Genomic DNA, 13,771 nt, shown 5'->3' on the forward strand with positions numbered 1-13,771 from the left:
ACGGGCGAAAGGAGCGGCATCCGAGGAGGAGGAGGGGCATGCACGTGCAGCGGGCGTGGTGGCGGGGAGGATGGGGATATGTGAGGCCCGGCGAGGGTTCCACCACCGCTGCTGCTTTCCTTAAGTGCCGAGGTGCGGGGTGCTGTGCAGGTTGAACAAGAAAGCAAGCGGAACACGAAACCAAGGCCCTTGGCCGAGGAACTGCACGCGTGTCTCACTAAGGGCGAGGGGTAAGAGGGGGCGGCGGAGCTCCCCACCCTTCCCTGGGCGGCTGCCCAGACTCGCTTCTTCTCTGTACGTCTGCGTCGCTGCACGTGGTCTAACGAGGCTGAGACCATTGGCGCCTTCGTCAGCTGAAGCCACGATCGAGTAATCCTTTGGTTTGCCGCTCCCCCCCGTACTCGTCGCTCTTCCCTCCCTTCCCCCCTCTCTCCCCCTGCCGCACGCATACGTGCTTGGGCGCGGGGTGTGACGCTCACGTCCTTTCCTTTTCACTTTCGGCACATCGCAGGAGGCGGGACACAGGGAAGCATCAGCGTACCGTCAGCACCGTATCGGCAGGGGGCTGGCATAGCCACCCGCACAAAACACCCCACAGAGCCGGTTAACGACACCTGAGCGATCTTGTTCGCCGTCGGCGTCAACGTCATGACCTCCTTGGCCCCCAGCTCCTTTAAAGGGCAGCTGCTACTCGCACTCATGCTCAGCATCGGTCTCAAGGTGCTCACCTTCTCCCTCAGCACCATCCTCACACGACTCCTGCTGCCGTACCAGAACGGTGTGTACTTCACCTTCAACGTGTACAACGACGCCGTACTGTTCATTGCGCGGGAGGCGACCCGCAACGTAGCGTCTCGGCTGCCCATCATAGAGCCGAACACAGAAGCGGAGGACAGCGGCGAGCAGGACGGCAAAGGCGGCGCGGCTCATGAGATGAGTCCTGCTGAGCGAGGTTGTGCACCTTCAGCGCCATCTGCTTCGTCTGCGCAGACGCCGGCGAACTTGGTGAGGGTGGCCAACGTACGTGCGGTGGTGAGCATAGCCGTCTGCTCTGTGCCGCTTGCCATCGTCGTGGCCGCAGCGGTGGAGGCTCTCGGTGCGTGCCTCGGCGCGGCGTCATTCTTTCCTTCCATGATGCAGCACGCGCGTGCCAGCCAGCAGGTCTTCCGCAAGGCGGAGAAGGCCAGCAGCCTCGATGGCGCAAGCACACTGATGAGGTTCTCGTTTCTTCTCCCGTACATGCCGGAGATGACGGTGGTGCTGTGCGCTGTCCTTATGGCAGCGGTGGAGCCGTGCGTCGTGCTCGTTCAGTCGCTGAACCTGTTCCGTGTGGTTGTTCTGGCCGAGTGCGCGACGCTGGTAGCGCGGCTGTGCACCATCATCGGCATCGTGTACGCTTGCCAGCGCAACAGTGCCGGCGGCGGCACGCCCAATGGCGAGGTGGGCAATGGGCTGCGCACCATGTGGGAGGCACGTATGGCGTTGGCGTTTGGCCAGCTCGCGTACGCGATGACGCATGTGATCTACTACGTGCTGGTCCTTTCGGGGCTCCCAGTGGCTCGCTGGCTCGGCTCCAGCACCGCGATGGAGCAAGTGCGAGCGGCAGCACTGCTGGCACATGCAAGGGACATGGGACAGTCAGAACAGGATACAGGTGCAGGTGGGTCTGCTGGTGGTGCGAAGGCGGCGCCGTCTTCGGCTCTTCCTGCCCCGTTGCAGGCGGGACGATGGGCAACGTTTGCCTTTCCTTTCTGCCTCTACTCCATTGTGGACAGCGTCGCAGTCTGCCGGCGCTACGCCACCCTCTTCAGCACGTTCCTTCGCGAAAGCCTGCTGCGACTGGTGCTGTCGGAGGGGGAGAGCCTCACGCTGACCTCACTCGGCTCCGAGACGGCGCGGGGGTACTACCAGCTCATCTCTAGCCTCGGCTCTCTCGTCGCGCGCCTGCTCTTCCGCATCTGGGAGAACGCCTGCTTCGTCAAGTGGAGTCGCGAGGCCTCGCTGGGTCACCGACACACCGCCGTGCAGTTGCTGAAGGTGATGCTGCGCCTAGCCTTCTATGCCAGCTTCTCATTCACCCTGTTGGGTCCCCCGCTGGCAAAGACGTTCCTGGCCACGATGTACACGTCGCGGTGGGCAACACCGCAGGTGTCGACGGCGCTCCAGCTTTACTTCTACGACCTGCCGCTGATGGCCTGGAACGGGCTACTGGAGGCGTTTTTGCGTGCCGTCGCCTCCCCGGCGGTGCTGCAACGGCTGCAGCAATGGATGGTCGGGGAGACGGTCTTGTACATGGCGGCGTGCTACATCACGCTAGCCGCGTTTGGAAAGGCGGACTCACAGGGCGAGAGTGTGAGCGTGCTGGTGCTGCTGAACATCTTCAATTCGCTCTGGCGGTGCGGCGTGTCCGTTTACCTCCTGGTAAGCTCCCCGGGTGCTGCGGCCGGAGCTGCAATGGCTGCCTCTACTGATGCCCAAGCCGAAGGCGGAGGCGATCCTGCCGCCCCGGCCGCCCCTTCCCTCGCTCTGCCGTCTCCCATCGTGCACCTGCGTGATTTTGTCTCTCTCTTTCCCAAGCACATTCTCGGCTCGATCCTCGGCATCTTTGTGTGCAGCCGTGTGCTGCGTGTAAACTCAGTGGGGACCATCGCGGCGGTCGGCTTGGCGTACGCCGCGGTGATTCTTGCCTGGGATGGCGAGGTGCGCCAGCTTCTCGTGACACCGGTGTGGAGCCGTGTGCGGCCGCTGTTGCTGAGGCGCCGCCACGGCTCGCACGCCGGCCCGGCCACCGTCCCTCTGCGAAGGGTGCCATCGCCCAAGAGCATGGCGGCGTGAACCTCTGCACGTGTCACGTGTGCACGACGGGCGGCCGTGGTGCGTGTCACACCGCGTTGCCACCGTTGCAGTGCTTCTTCCCCCTTCTGTGTTACCTCGCCCCCTTTTGCCTCTAACGCGCCAAATTCAGCCGTTCGCTTTCTCTGGTGCGGCGTACGTGTGTGACATCGTGAAGCGACACTCGCCTTCCCCCAAACACGGAGCTCAAGACTTGGGTGTATCAGTGGCCAGACCGATCGGTGGTGCTGCGCGCTTCTTTGCGTCTCTCTCGGCGCCAGTGCCAAGGTATCCAGGGCGACAGAGGGCGGGTGAGTGGGATGGGGGCGGGAGGGAGGAGGGTGTCTCTGCGATAGGCCTCCTGCCTCCATTTCCCTGACGAGCATTGAATCTTGTATGTTTTTGCTCCCCTCCCCCTGCTCGCCCGCCCCTGCCCGCTATTCACGCACCCATTCTGCGCTCTTATCCTCGGAAGCGAACACACAAGAAGAAGAGCAAAGCGAGGGAGAGACGCATGCAACATGCACGACGACAACAGGGTGGCACATGGCACGATGTGTGTGGCTGTGTGTAGAACTCGTGGCGGTGGCTCATCCCTCCTCCTGTGTGTGTATATATATATATATGTATAGATATATTGTGATCGTTGTCTTTCTCGCTTGGCGTGTGTGTGTGGGTAGGCGTGTGCGTATTGTGTCTGGGGTCTCTCACGCTCTTCTCTCGTCTCGCCTGCTTCACTTTATCTTGTGTTGCTGTCTTTCCACCCACCCACCCCTCTCCCCCATCACCTTATATATATACACATTCATCTCTCTTATCGAGAGAAAAGCGCGCACACACATACGCACGCGCACACCTCTCTCTCTCTCACACACACACACACACACACGCCTGACACTCTCTCGTCCTCAGTCATCTCTCTCGTTCTCTCCCTTTTATTATTATTACCCCCCTCTCCTTCCCTCCCCCGTCTTTCGCGTTAGCCCAACCATGTTTCGTCGTGTGTCGACGCGTGTGTTGCCCACTGCGTGCAGTGCGGCCCATAACGTGAGCCTGCGCTTCTGCATCAGCATCAACGTACCCACGATTGCCGAGTCCATCAGTACGGGTAAGGTTGTGAACTGGACGAAGAAGGTCGGCGATGCCGTCGCAGAGGACGAAGTAATTTGCCAGATCGAGTCTGACAAGCTTAACGTCGACGTGCGTGCGCCGACGAATGGCGTCATTACGAAGATCAATTTCGATGATGGCGCGGATGTCGAGGTCGGCGCGGAGCTGTCCACGATGAAGGAGGGCCCCGCACCAGCGGCAGCTGCACCGAAGGCTGCGGAAGTCAAGTTGGACGCACCCAAGGCGGAGCCGCCGAAGGCGGCAACCCCAGCTGCTGCGGCGCCTGCCGCTCCTGCCGTACCTGTGGCCGCCGCCAAGCCCGCGATGCACACCATTGCCGGCGCTGACCCGCGCACGAAGAGCGTCCGCATCTCCTCGATGCGCCGCCGCATCGCCGACCGCCTCAAGGCCAGCCAGAACACGTGCGCAATGCTCACCACCTTCAATGAAATCGACATGACACCGCTGTTCCAGCTGCGCGACAAGTACAAGGACGAGTTCCACAAGCGCCACGACGTGAAGTTGGGGCTGATGTCGCCCTTCGTGAAGGCGAGCGCGATTGCGCTCAAGGACGTACCGATCGTGAACGCGTCCTTTGGAAAGGACACCATCGACTACCACGAGTTCGTAGATATCGCGATCGCCGTGGCGACGCCGCGCGGCCTCGTCGTGCCCGTAATCCGTGATGTGCAGAGCATGAATTTGGCAAACATCGAGACCGCCATCGCCGACTACGCCGCGCGTGCGCGCATCAACAAGCTGACCATGGCTGAGATGACTGGAGGCACCTTCACCATCTCCAACGGCGGCGTCTTCGGGTCTTGGATGGGCACGCCGATCATCAACCCGCCGCATAGCGCCATCCTTGGCATGCACGCCATCAAGAAAAAGCCGTGGGTGGTGGGTAACGAGATCAAGATCCGCGACATCATGGCAGTCGCTCTGACCTACGACCACCGCCTTATCGACGGTAGCGACGCGGTGACCTTCCTCGTGAAGGTGAAGAATCTGATTGAGGACCCGGCGCGTATGGTGCTGGACCTCTCGTAGGCAACCTCGCCGCCCTCCGCCTGCCCGCAAGTCCGAAGCACGCGCGCCGACACACTTTTCCTCACCTCTCCCCCCGCACCTATCCCGTGTATGTATCTGTCTATGTATATGTATGCGACGATGCTCGTAAGTGTCTCTCTGTGTTGGTTGTGCGTGCGTGCGTCTGTGGGCGCGTGGGTGGGTGTCTCCCCTTCCCTCTTGCCTGTGCGCTCGTCAGTGACTCCGCCCTTCTTTTGGTTGTGGCTGAAAGCATGTTTCTCTCCCTGTTTCGGTGTCTCCATCCTCCCCCTCTTCAGCCTGCCTGCCTGCCCGCGTGTGTGTGTGTGTGTGTGTATCCGTGCCTGCACCCTTTCGCTCTTCCCTGTCTTCACGTTTTGTTTCGCTTCTTTGGGCTTTTTCTTAACTTTCTGTCACCGAATCGCTGTGTTGGCGTGTGTGCGTGTGTCTGTGCGGGGGTGGGGGGGTGGGGGGAGGCGAGGACGGGGGTGCGCACGTTGTTGTGCATGATAGCAGGCGTTCTCGCTTTCCCACCGCGCTCCATCAGGTGGTGAGCGTCACGTATCTTTCTTCCCCATCTTGCCTGTGCCTCTCTCTAGTCTTGTTGCCGACGTGCTTGCTCGTGCGCCTGTGGAATGTGTAGGGGGGGGGAAGGGCAGGAGGGACGGGGCTCGACAACGTGCGCTCCTCCTCGTCCTAGACACACGTGCCATGTCTCGCTCTTTTTCTCCAGTTGCTGCTCATGCGTTTTCCTCCGCGCATGCGGTGCTGAGCGTATTTCTTTGCCGGTTTCCGACAGAGACCCAGGATGGAGAGGGCAGCGCAACGTGTCTGGGTGCTTGTGTGCTTAACGTGCGCGTCTGCGTCGTGGAGGACGCAAGACAGTGCACAAGGCGGGGAGGTGATGCGGACTCAGTAGACGAAGGCGCGTGTATGTATGGGTGAGATGGAGAGGTGGAGCGGTGGAGGTGGGGGGTGGAGAGGGGAGGGTGGGGGCATGAACTGTCTCGCTGGGGATGAAGCGGTGCGCTTGACGGGCGAAAAAGAAACCGAAAGCGAGGAGGAGATCAACAAGTAAAACGGAGAAACAAGTAGATGACAACAGTTCTCCTCTTCATGGAGCTAATGCAACGCACACGCGCACCAAGGGAATATATCATAAAAGTTGCACAGCGGAGAGGGTGGTGTGATGTGGTGTGATGTGGTGTGAGGGAGGGAGGGAGGGGGGAGGGGGGCCAAAGGGGGAAAAAAGAAACTTTTCTAAGGACAGGAACAAAAAATAAAACGTTGTGGCCGGCCGCTCCTCTCTCCCTACCCCGCCTCTGGTGGAATCTCTCTCAAACGCGCTGGAAGACGGCGAAAGTCGCCGCAGAGAAGCGGAAACAGAGCGGAGGCAAAGATGGACGAGGCGGAGCGCGAGAGGGACGTATGAGAGAGGTCGTGGCTGCATGTCTTCATGCTGTGCTGTTCGTTTGTGTATTGCTGGTGCATTGTTGTGGTTGCGCGCGCGCATGTATGCAACGTCGTACGTAGGAGCGCGCGCGTGTGTGTGTTTGTGTGAAGTACGCGTCTTTCTGTGTGTTCGTTCTATGCGCCTCTGCCGCTCTGTTCTCCCCTCTCTCGACCGCGGCCGTTTCGCCTTGTTAGCGCGCCTCCGAAGGCCATTGCGGTACATCTTTCCTCCCCCCACCGCCTACACATACGCACACGCGCAGAGAGGGAGAGGGGCGTAGGAACGTACCTGAAACTGTCTCACGACCGTCATCGCCATCCCCTGCCACTGCCCTTTTTTTTCAATCGCGCCTTTACCCTCCACCACGACCAACCCCCGCGATGTTGGAGATCGAGCAGGACACGCGACACCACCAGAACGCCCCCCTCCCCATCTCCGGCTGGGCGCGTTTGTTGCTGTGATGCCTACCTCATTGTTGACCCGGGCCGTTTCTTTCCCAACCGGCATCTGTCTATATCTTTCTCTCATGGACATAACCAAGGCGATCACAGGACTCTAACTTAAAGGAACGCTCACACCATCAAGAAGGGGGTGGGGATGGGAAAGTCATGCACACACACAGCAGCAGAGGGATGCGCTTGACGTTGCTCAGCGCAGAATCAGAGAAGAGGTGCGCCGCACAGGCGTGCTGATGCGTACGCGCACACAGGTGAAACATCGGTGTGTTGGGACTGCAGGGAAGACACCAACAAAGGAGCTAAGGCCACTGCGTCACGTTGGATATCTGTCTACGAGTCATGATGCCCCCCTCCCCCCCGCACCCGCACCTGCGATCCCTTTCTGCGCCTTCTCTTGCTTCTCCGTCCTTCAACGTGTCACGCTCGCTGCACCACTCTGCCCCCTCTCTTCTCTAATATGTGTCATTCTTTGCCTCGTCTTTCTGTGCTGCGACATCGCCAACGATGTCTATGGCAGCTGTGTAGTCGCAAACGGTCCTCAGCTCCCCGATCAACGCCCCCCTTCCCTCCTCCCTCCCATACCGCATACCGCATACCTCTCTATTCAGCCCGTCGTGCCTTTTCCTTCATCGGCGGCACACGCGCACATCAAGATGGGCCGCGATGAGGAACATGTTCGCGTGCTGTCAAAGCAGGAGCTGCTCGCCACGCACATCAAGGCGCTCAACGAGAGCTACACCGTGAAGCCGCATCTTGAGTACACGACGATTCGCGCCGTCAACGGCCCTCTCGTCATCCTGGAGGATGTGCGCAAGCCGACCTTCGCCGAGATCGTCAAAATCGAGCTGGCCGACGGCACCGCCCGTCGTGGCCAGGTGCTCGAGGTGGATGGCACCAAGGCTGTCGTGCAGGTCTTCGAGGGCACGTCCGGTATCGATGTCATGCGCTCCAAGTGCGAGTTTACGGGCAAGGTTATGGAGCTTGGCGTAAGCGAGGACATGCTGGGCCGCATCTTCAACGGTTCCGGCATCCCGATCGATAACGGCCCACCGGTGCTGCCGGAGCAGTTCCGCAACATCGAGGGTATTCCAATCAACCCGCGCGCGCGTGTCTACCCGGAGGAGATGATCCAGACGGGTATCTCGTCCATCGATGTCATGACCTCCATCTCGCGCGGCCAGAAGATTCCGCTCTTCTCCGGCGCTGGCCTGCCGCACAACGAAATCGCCGCGCAGATTGTGCGTCAGGCCGGTCTCGTGAAGCGCGAGGGCAAGACAGAGGACTTCTGTGTTGTCTTCGCCGCCATGGGTGTGAACCAGGAGACGGCCCGCTTTTTCCGCACAGAGTTCGAGCAGAACGGCTCGATGGAGAAGACGGTCCTCTTCCTGAACCTGGCGAACGACCCGACCATTGAACGCATCGTGACGCCGCGTCTGGCCCTCACCACCGCCGAGTACCTCGCCTACGACTGCGGTAAGCACGTGCTCGTCATTCTGACCGACATGTCCTCGTACGCCGATGCCCTGCGTGAGGTGTCCGCCGCCCGTGAGGAGGTGCCCGGTCGCCGAGGTTTCCCCGGCTACATGTACACAAATCTGGCGTGCATCTACGAGCGTGCAGGCCGTGTGCTCGGCCGCGCCGGCTCCATCACCCAGATCCCGATTCTGTCCATGCCGAACGATGACATTACCCACCCCATTCCAGATCTCACCGGGTACATTACGGAGGGCCAGATCTACGTGGACCGCCAGCTGCACAACCGGCAGCTGTACCCGCCGATCAACATTCTGCCGTCGTTGTCACGCCTGATGAAGAACGCCATTGGCGAGGGCATGACCCGCAAGGATCACAGCGGCGTGAGCAATCAAATGTACGCCGCCTACGCCATCAGTCGTGATATTCTCGCCATGAAGGCCGTCGTTGGCGAGGAGGCACTGAGTAGCGAGGATCTGCTGTACCTCGAGTTTCTCGACAAGTTCGAGCACAAGTTCATCTGCCAGGGCTTCTACGAAACACGTGATATCTTCCAGAGCCTTGACCTGTGCTGGGAGCTGCTGCGCACGTTCCCCAAGAGCATGCTGAACAAGATCGACATCAAGACCCGTGATGAGTTCTATGACCGCCACCCGGGCCGCAAGTAATCGACGGGATGCCATAGAGGAGCCAAAGAGCGAGAGAGCGCGCGCGCCAGGGAAGGGTGTATGGAGGCGGGCTGCATTGGCCGGTCGTCAATCGTCAGCCGCCATGCATGTCCTCTACTGTGTCTTTGCTCGCCACGATGAGCTCTAGGAGTTGATTGCGTAGACTCGCACACCCTTCTCCTCACCATGCGGCGTCCCGCTGTGCGTGTGCACGCTGTCGCTCTCTCCCTCTCTTGTTCGGCTGTTGGTCCAGCGTGCTTTTACCATCACGCGCTGGCATTTTTCTGCAGCTCGTGTGTCGGGCCCGCTATGTAGGTGCGTGTGCTCTCGCGCGAGAAGGAGAAAGAAAGGTGGCGGGCAGGAGGGAAGGGGCAGGAAGGGGCGAAGAGGAGACCAGTGCGTGCGCTTGCAGCGCCGAGACTCGCTGATGAGTGGTGCCTTGCCCGTGCCCTCTCCTTTCTGGTGTATGTTGTTCACTTCTACTATCGGCATGAGTGGTACACAGAAATCGCACGCGGTCAGCGCCGATGCGCCGGCGCGCAGACACCCCACTGTGTGCCGTCTGCCTCTTTGCTTGTGTGTTTTATCATCACTATCGTTCTCCAGCGGCTACTTGATGCTCTGCGAGCTTGTTGGAGAGCGAGCGAAACGGAGGACGTGCGTGTGTGCTGCGGGGGGGGGGATGCGTGTAACCGAGGAGGAGGCATGCAGGGCCCCATCAAAGGTGCGAGGAAGTTGTGGGGTGTGAGTGGCGTGGGGGTGGTGATGGTGGTGGTGGGGGTGGGGGGGGTGTTGAAACGGTAAGGCCTGCAGGCATATTTCCTCCCTCCGAAAATGCACACACACACGCACGCACACGCACACGCACTGTCTGTCTGCCTTTTTCTGTCCGCGTACACGTGTGTCTGTGTGTGTGTCTGTGCCTCCCTTGTTGCGTGATCGCCCTGCCAATACCGCTCCATTACCGGCAACCGCGGCGTTCCCCCCATTCACTCTTCTCTGTGTGGGTGCAAGGCGTTTGGTGTTGTTCTCGTGCGCGGTCGTATGGCGGCTCTGCATGTTGTCCTCTATGATGCAACGAACCGTTATATACACACACACACACGCACGCACCTTTATATATAGGCCTTATGTAGCGTTGTAGGAGTCATGCCGCTCTTTGACGGCACACTCGGTGGCCTCTACCTGTGTGTCGGGGTGCGCGTGTGAGGGCGTGCATGTGTGCATGGCGAGTTGTCGGTTCTCTGTAAGGAAAGGACGAGCGGAAACTGCGGTGAGTCTTCCTGGAAAAAGATGAGCATCGAAAATAATCGGGAAAGCACCGAGACGATCACGAGCGGGCGCTACTCGAGTGTGTATGCGCAGAGAGTTTGTGTGTGTGTGTATGGGGGGGCGCATCCGTGTCTGGCTCTCTTTCTCCCTCTCCGCCGCGTTACGACACGCATGTGCATGGGCACGTGTACTTGCCCGGCGTGTATTGGGTATGGGGTGCGAGGCTTTCCTCAATGAAGCCGAAGCCAGACACGCGCGCTGTCCCCTCCCCCTCTTCACTCACCTCCACCAAGAAGAGGGCACACGCGTTGTCTGGTGCGGGTAGGCTGGGCGAAGCAGTAAAATGCATGTGTGGGCGCGCGACGGGAGAGGAGGTCTGGGAGGCAGGCAGGCAGGAAATTGATGTCCTTTCCTCTGTTGGTTTCTGCTCTGCGCCGCACACGTGTGTAGCGTGCGATCGCTCTGCCGCCAGCTATGACCGTACGTGGGAGGGGGGGGGTGGTGGACGTCAGACGCGCGTCGTTTCCGTGCGTCGAAGGCGTCTCTCCTTCTCCAGTCCCGCTCACAATCTCTCTGCCACCTCCCTATCTCGCCGCTGCTCACTGCCATCTGCCCGTTCTTTCCGCGCCCTCGTGCAACACCATTCACACCAACACCATCGCCTCCACCCACACAGCTTCATGCAGTGGTACGGCTGCAGGTGCGCCGAGTGACTCCCCGTTACGTGGAGGCAATGGATCATCGACCCTTCTATGCTTCCATCCCATCCCATCCCCTTCCTCACCCCTGCGTGCGCGCTCTCTCCGCCTTGGCATTTATCGTGCGAACCGAAGTGCTGTGAAGGGCGGGGGATCGTTGCGTTCTCGTTCTGGATTTCTTCCTTGATGGTTTCCCGCGCTGCTCCATCCTTTTACTTTGGTGTGTGGCCCCTCATCTGCGCATCGTCGCCATGTCCTCCGACACTGCCGCGTCCTGTCTGCTGGACATTGTTGTCTTCGCGGGCGGGGACTCACTGGATCTGATGCCGCTGACTGCCGTGGAGCAGAAGACGATGCTGCGGATCTGCAACCGACCCTTGATTTGGTACGCCATCACGCCATGGATCGAGGCAGGCTTTCGCTGCTTCTTTCTGTGCGTCAACGAGGACTACGCGACACTGCGAGCGTACCTCTCTCGGGCTTTTGACGGCATCGACTTCCACTATATTCTTGTTCCCTCCAACATTGGCGATCACCCGTCCACAACGTGCGACGCTGTCAAGGCGTACCTCAAGCACAAGGAGGCGCTGCGGGTTGGCGAGGAGGGCACGCTCGCCGAGGTTTCTCGTGGCATGCCGGATCGCGACGACCCCGCGATGAACGTGGAGGCAAGCGGTGGCCGCTCTCCTTCTGTGATGTCACTGCATGAGGCGCAACAGTACCGCGGCGCCAGTGGCAGCCGAAATCACGGTGGCAGCACCAGCCACAGCAATCGTGACCCGCTGAGGCTCGAGCGCATGAACAGCGCCGGCCTCCCGCGCGATGCTCTGCTGCTGAGCTGCGACACCATCCTTGTCGACGTTGACGTAGCGAGCTTCGTGGAGCGTCACTACGCCTCTCTGGCGTCCGTGACGGCATTGCTATACCGCCCTCTGCGCAAGCGCGGCGGCGGTGATCACAAAGGTGGCCACCGACACGGAAAGGGTGGTGGTGGTGCTTCAGCCGACGCCGCGGAGGTGTCCTACACCCACGCGCTGTCGTGTGTTGCCTACGAGGAGACAGATGTGCTTGTCTCCATGGCACTCGGTGCGGCCTCTAGCGCGCCAACCTCCTCATGTAGCCGACACTTGCCGAGTGGGCTGCTGTCGCAGTCGCTGCACGCCTCTGCCGGCCTGAGTGCCCGCTCACCCTGCGAGGCACGCACCATGACGGCCGAGCCCGTTCACGTCCACCACCACCGCATGCACTACCTCAACCCGCTCGAGGGCAAGCCTGAGGTGCGTATTACCACGGCGTTCGCAGCGCGCCGTCCTGACTTGACGTTCGCCGCCGATGTTGTCGACGCGCACGCGTACCTGATGAGCCGTTGGGTGCTCGAGTTTATTGCGGAATCGGCAGGCGTTTCGGACATGAGCGTGCGCAAGGACATTCTGCCTCTGCTGGCACGTAGTCAACACACCACTGTCAACGTAGCTGAAAAAGTGTTCGTGACGCCGGCGGAGAAGCTGAAGATGAACGTGCCGCTTCACTGGCTCGGCGAGGGCGCCGAGATCTCGGCGCAGTCGCTTAACGCTGCGTGTGGACTTTCACTGCCGGAGGTGACAGACTCGCTGCGCGTGTTCTGCACTATCTACGAGGAGGACCCCGACGTGGGGTGCCGCATCTGCCGCATGAACACCCGCGACAACTACCGCGCACTGAACCACGACATCATCTCCGCCAAGTGCTCCCAGCTTCAGCTAGAGGAGCCACCGCTGAGCACCGGCGGTGTTGCAGGCACTGGTGGTGCATTCGGCGGAGGCACCAGAGCCATGAACCGCTTCGCGCTACCATCCTTACTTCCCCATGGCGGCGCCCACGCCGGCCACATAAGCGCTGCTGGTGGAGCAGCACATGGCGACAGCGGCAAGCCGGCACCGTCCGCTGGCGCTGTGGCCCTTTCCTCACTCCTTCCGGATAACCCGATCACGCTGCGGGAGAAGATTGGCGACCAGCAGGTGTGCATTATCGGCAGTTTCATCGACTCCGTCCCGCCACCGAACGTGTTCGTGACGCGCAGTGTGATTGGCGCGCACGTCACGCTGGAACCCGGCGTTCGCATCACGGACAGCATCCTCATGGGCAACGTTGAGATTGGTGCCAAGGCGGTCGTGTCGAATAGCGTCATCGGCACCGGTGCTGTCGTGAACGCCGGATGTCGCGTTGTGGGCACCATTGTCGGGCCCCGTTGCGTCGTCGAGGAGAACGCAAGCGACACCATAATTGAGTAACCCTGTACTAGCTTGGATCTGCGTCTCTCTCTGTGTGTGTGTGTGTGTGCGTGCACGTGCGCGCGCTGTTGTGTGCGAGGGCGCGTGTTCGTCTATCCACAGCAGAGAGCCGCCGCGGGTCATGCAGATGGAGGCAGACACGAGGCGGAGGTGGGCGGCCGTTTGGATGTCACTCTTCGCCTACTCTCCATGGTTCGCGCTCCCCACTCTCTCTGTCTGTGTTTCTGTTGGCGGCCGAAGTCGCTGGCGGCTGTCGCTGCCGTGTTGGGTGTTCTTCGTCCACGTTTGACGATAAAAACGCGCGAGCACGGCGCACATCGTGAGCGACAGCCGCTGCGACGAAAATTGCAGCAAACCATCGACTCATCGCTATGCACGTGTGGATGTCTCCTCTCTGTCTGGGTATCTGTCTGTGTGTGTGCTCGGCGCTTTCCGCGCACCCCCTCTCCCTCTCTCTCGCACCGCCCCGCGCGTGTGCTCTCTCCCCGCT

At 60.6% G+C, this 13,771-nt stretch overlaps 4 protein-coding genes across 4 annotated transcripts; all 4 read left to right on the forward strand.

The window, feature by feature from the left end:
• Window positions 1-648: 648 nt before the first annotated feature.
• LMXM_28_2410 (conserved hypothetical protein) lies at window positions 649-2,835 on the forward strand (the record flags this gene model as incomplete). The annotated part of the gene is made up of 1 exon (XM_003877035.1): window positions 649-2,835. The coding sequence occupies one exon, from the start codon at window positions 649-651 to the stop codon at window positions 2,833-2,835; it is 2,187 nt and encodes a 728-aa protein (XP_003877084.1).
• A 987-nt stretch (window positions 2,836-3,822) lies between these two features.
• LMXM_28_2420 (putative 2-oxoglutarate dehydrogenase, E2 component,dihydrolipoamide succinyltransferase) lies at window positions 3,823-4,992 on the forward strand (the record flags this gene model as incomplete). Its single annotated transcript, XM_003877036.1, has 1 exon — window positions 3,823-4,992. The coding sequence occupies one exon, from the start codon at window positions 3,823-3,825 to the stop codon at window positions 4,990-4,992; it is 1,170 nt and encodes a 389-aa protein (XP_003877085.1).
• A 2,561-nt stretch (window positions 4,993-7,553) lies between these two features.
• Window positions 7,554-9,041, forward strand: LMXM_28_2430 (putative vacuolar ATP synthase subunit b; the record flags this gene model as incomplete). Its single annotated transcript, XM_003877037.1, has 1 exon — window positions 7,554-9,041. The coding sequence occupies one exon, from the start codon at window positions 7,554-7,556 to the stop codon at window positions 9,039-9,041; it is 1,488 nt and encodes a 495-aa protein (XP_003877086.1).
• A 2,221-nt stretch (window positions 9,042-11,262) lies between these two features.
• On the forward strand, window positions 11,263-13,281 carry LMXM_28_2440 (conserved hypothetical protein; the record flags this gene model as incomplete). Its single annotated transcript, XM_003877038.1, has 1 exon — window positions 11,263-13,281. The coding sequence occupies one exon, from the start codon at window positions 11,263-11,265 to the stop codon at window positions 13,279-13,281; it is 2,019 nt and encodes a 672-aa protein (XP_003877087.1).
• Window positions 13,282-13,771: the final 490 nt, after the last annotated feature.

This window comes from Leishmania mexicana, chromosome 28 (assembly GCF_000234665.1).
Source record: "Leishmania mexicana MHOM/GT/2001/U1103 complete genome, chromosome 28".
NCBI classification, from domain to species: Eukaryota; Euglenozoa; class Kinetoplastea; order Trypanosomatida; family Trypanosomatidae; genus Leishmania; species Leishmania mexicana.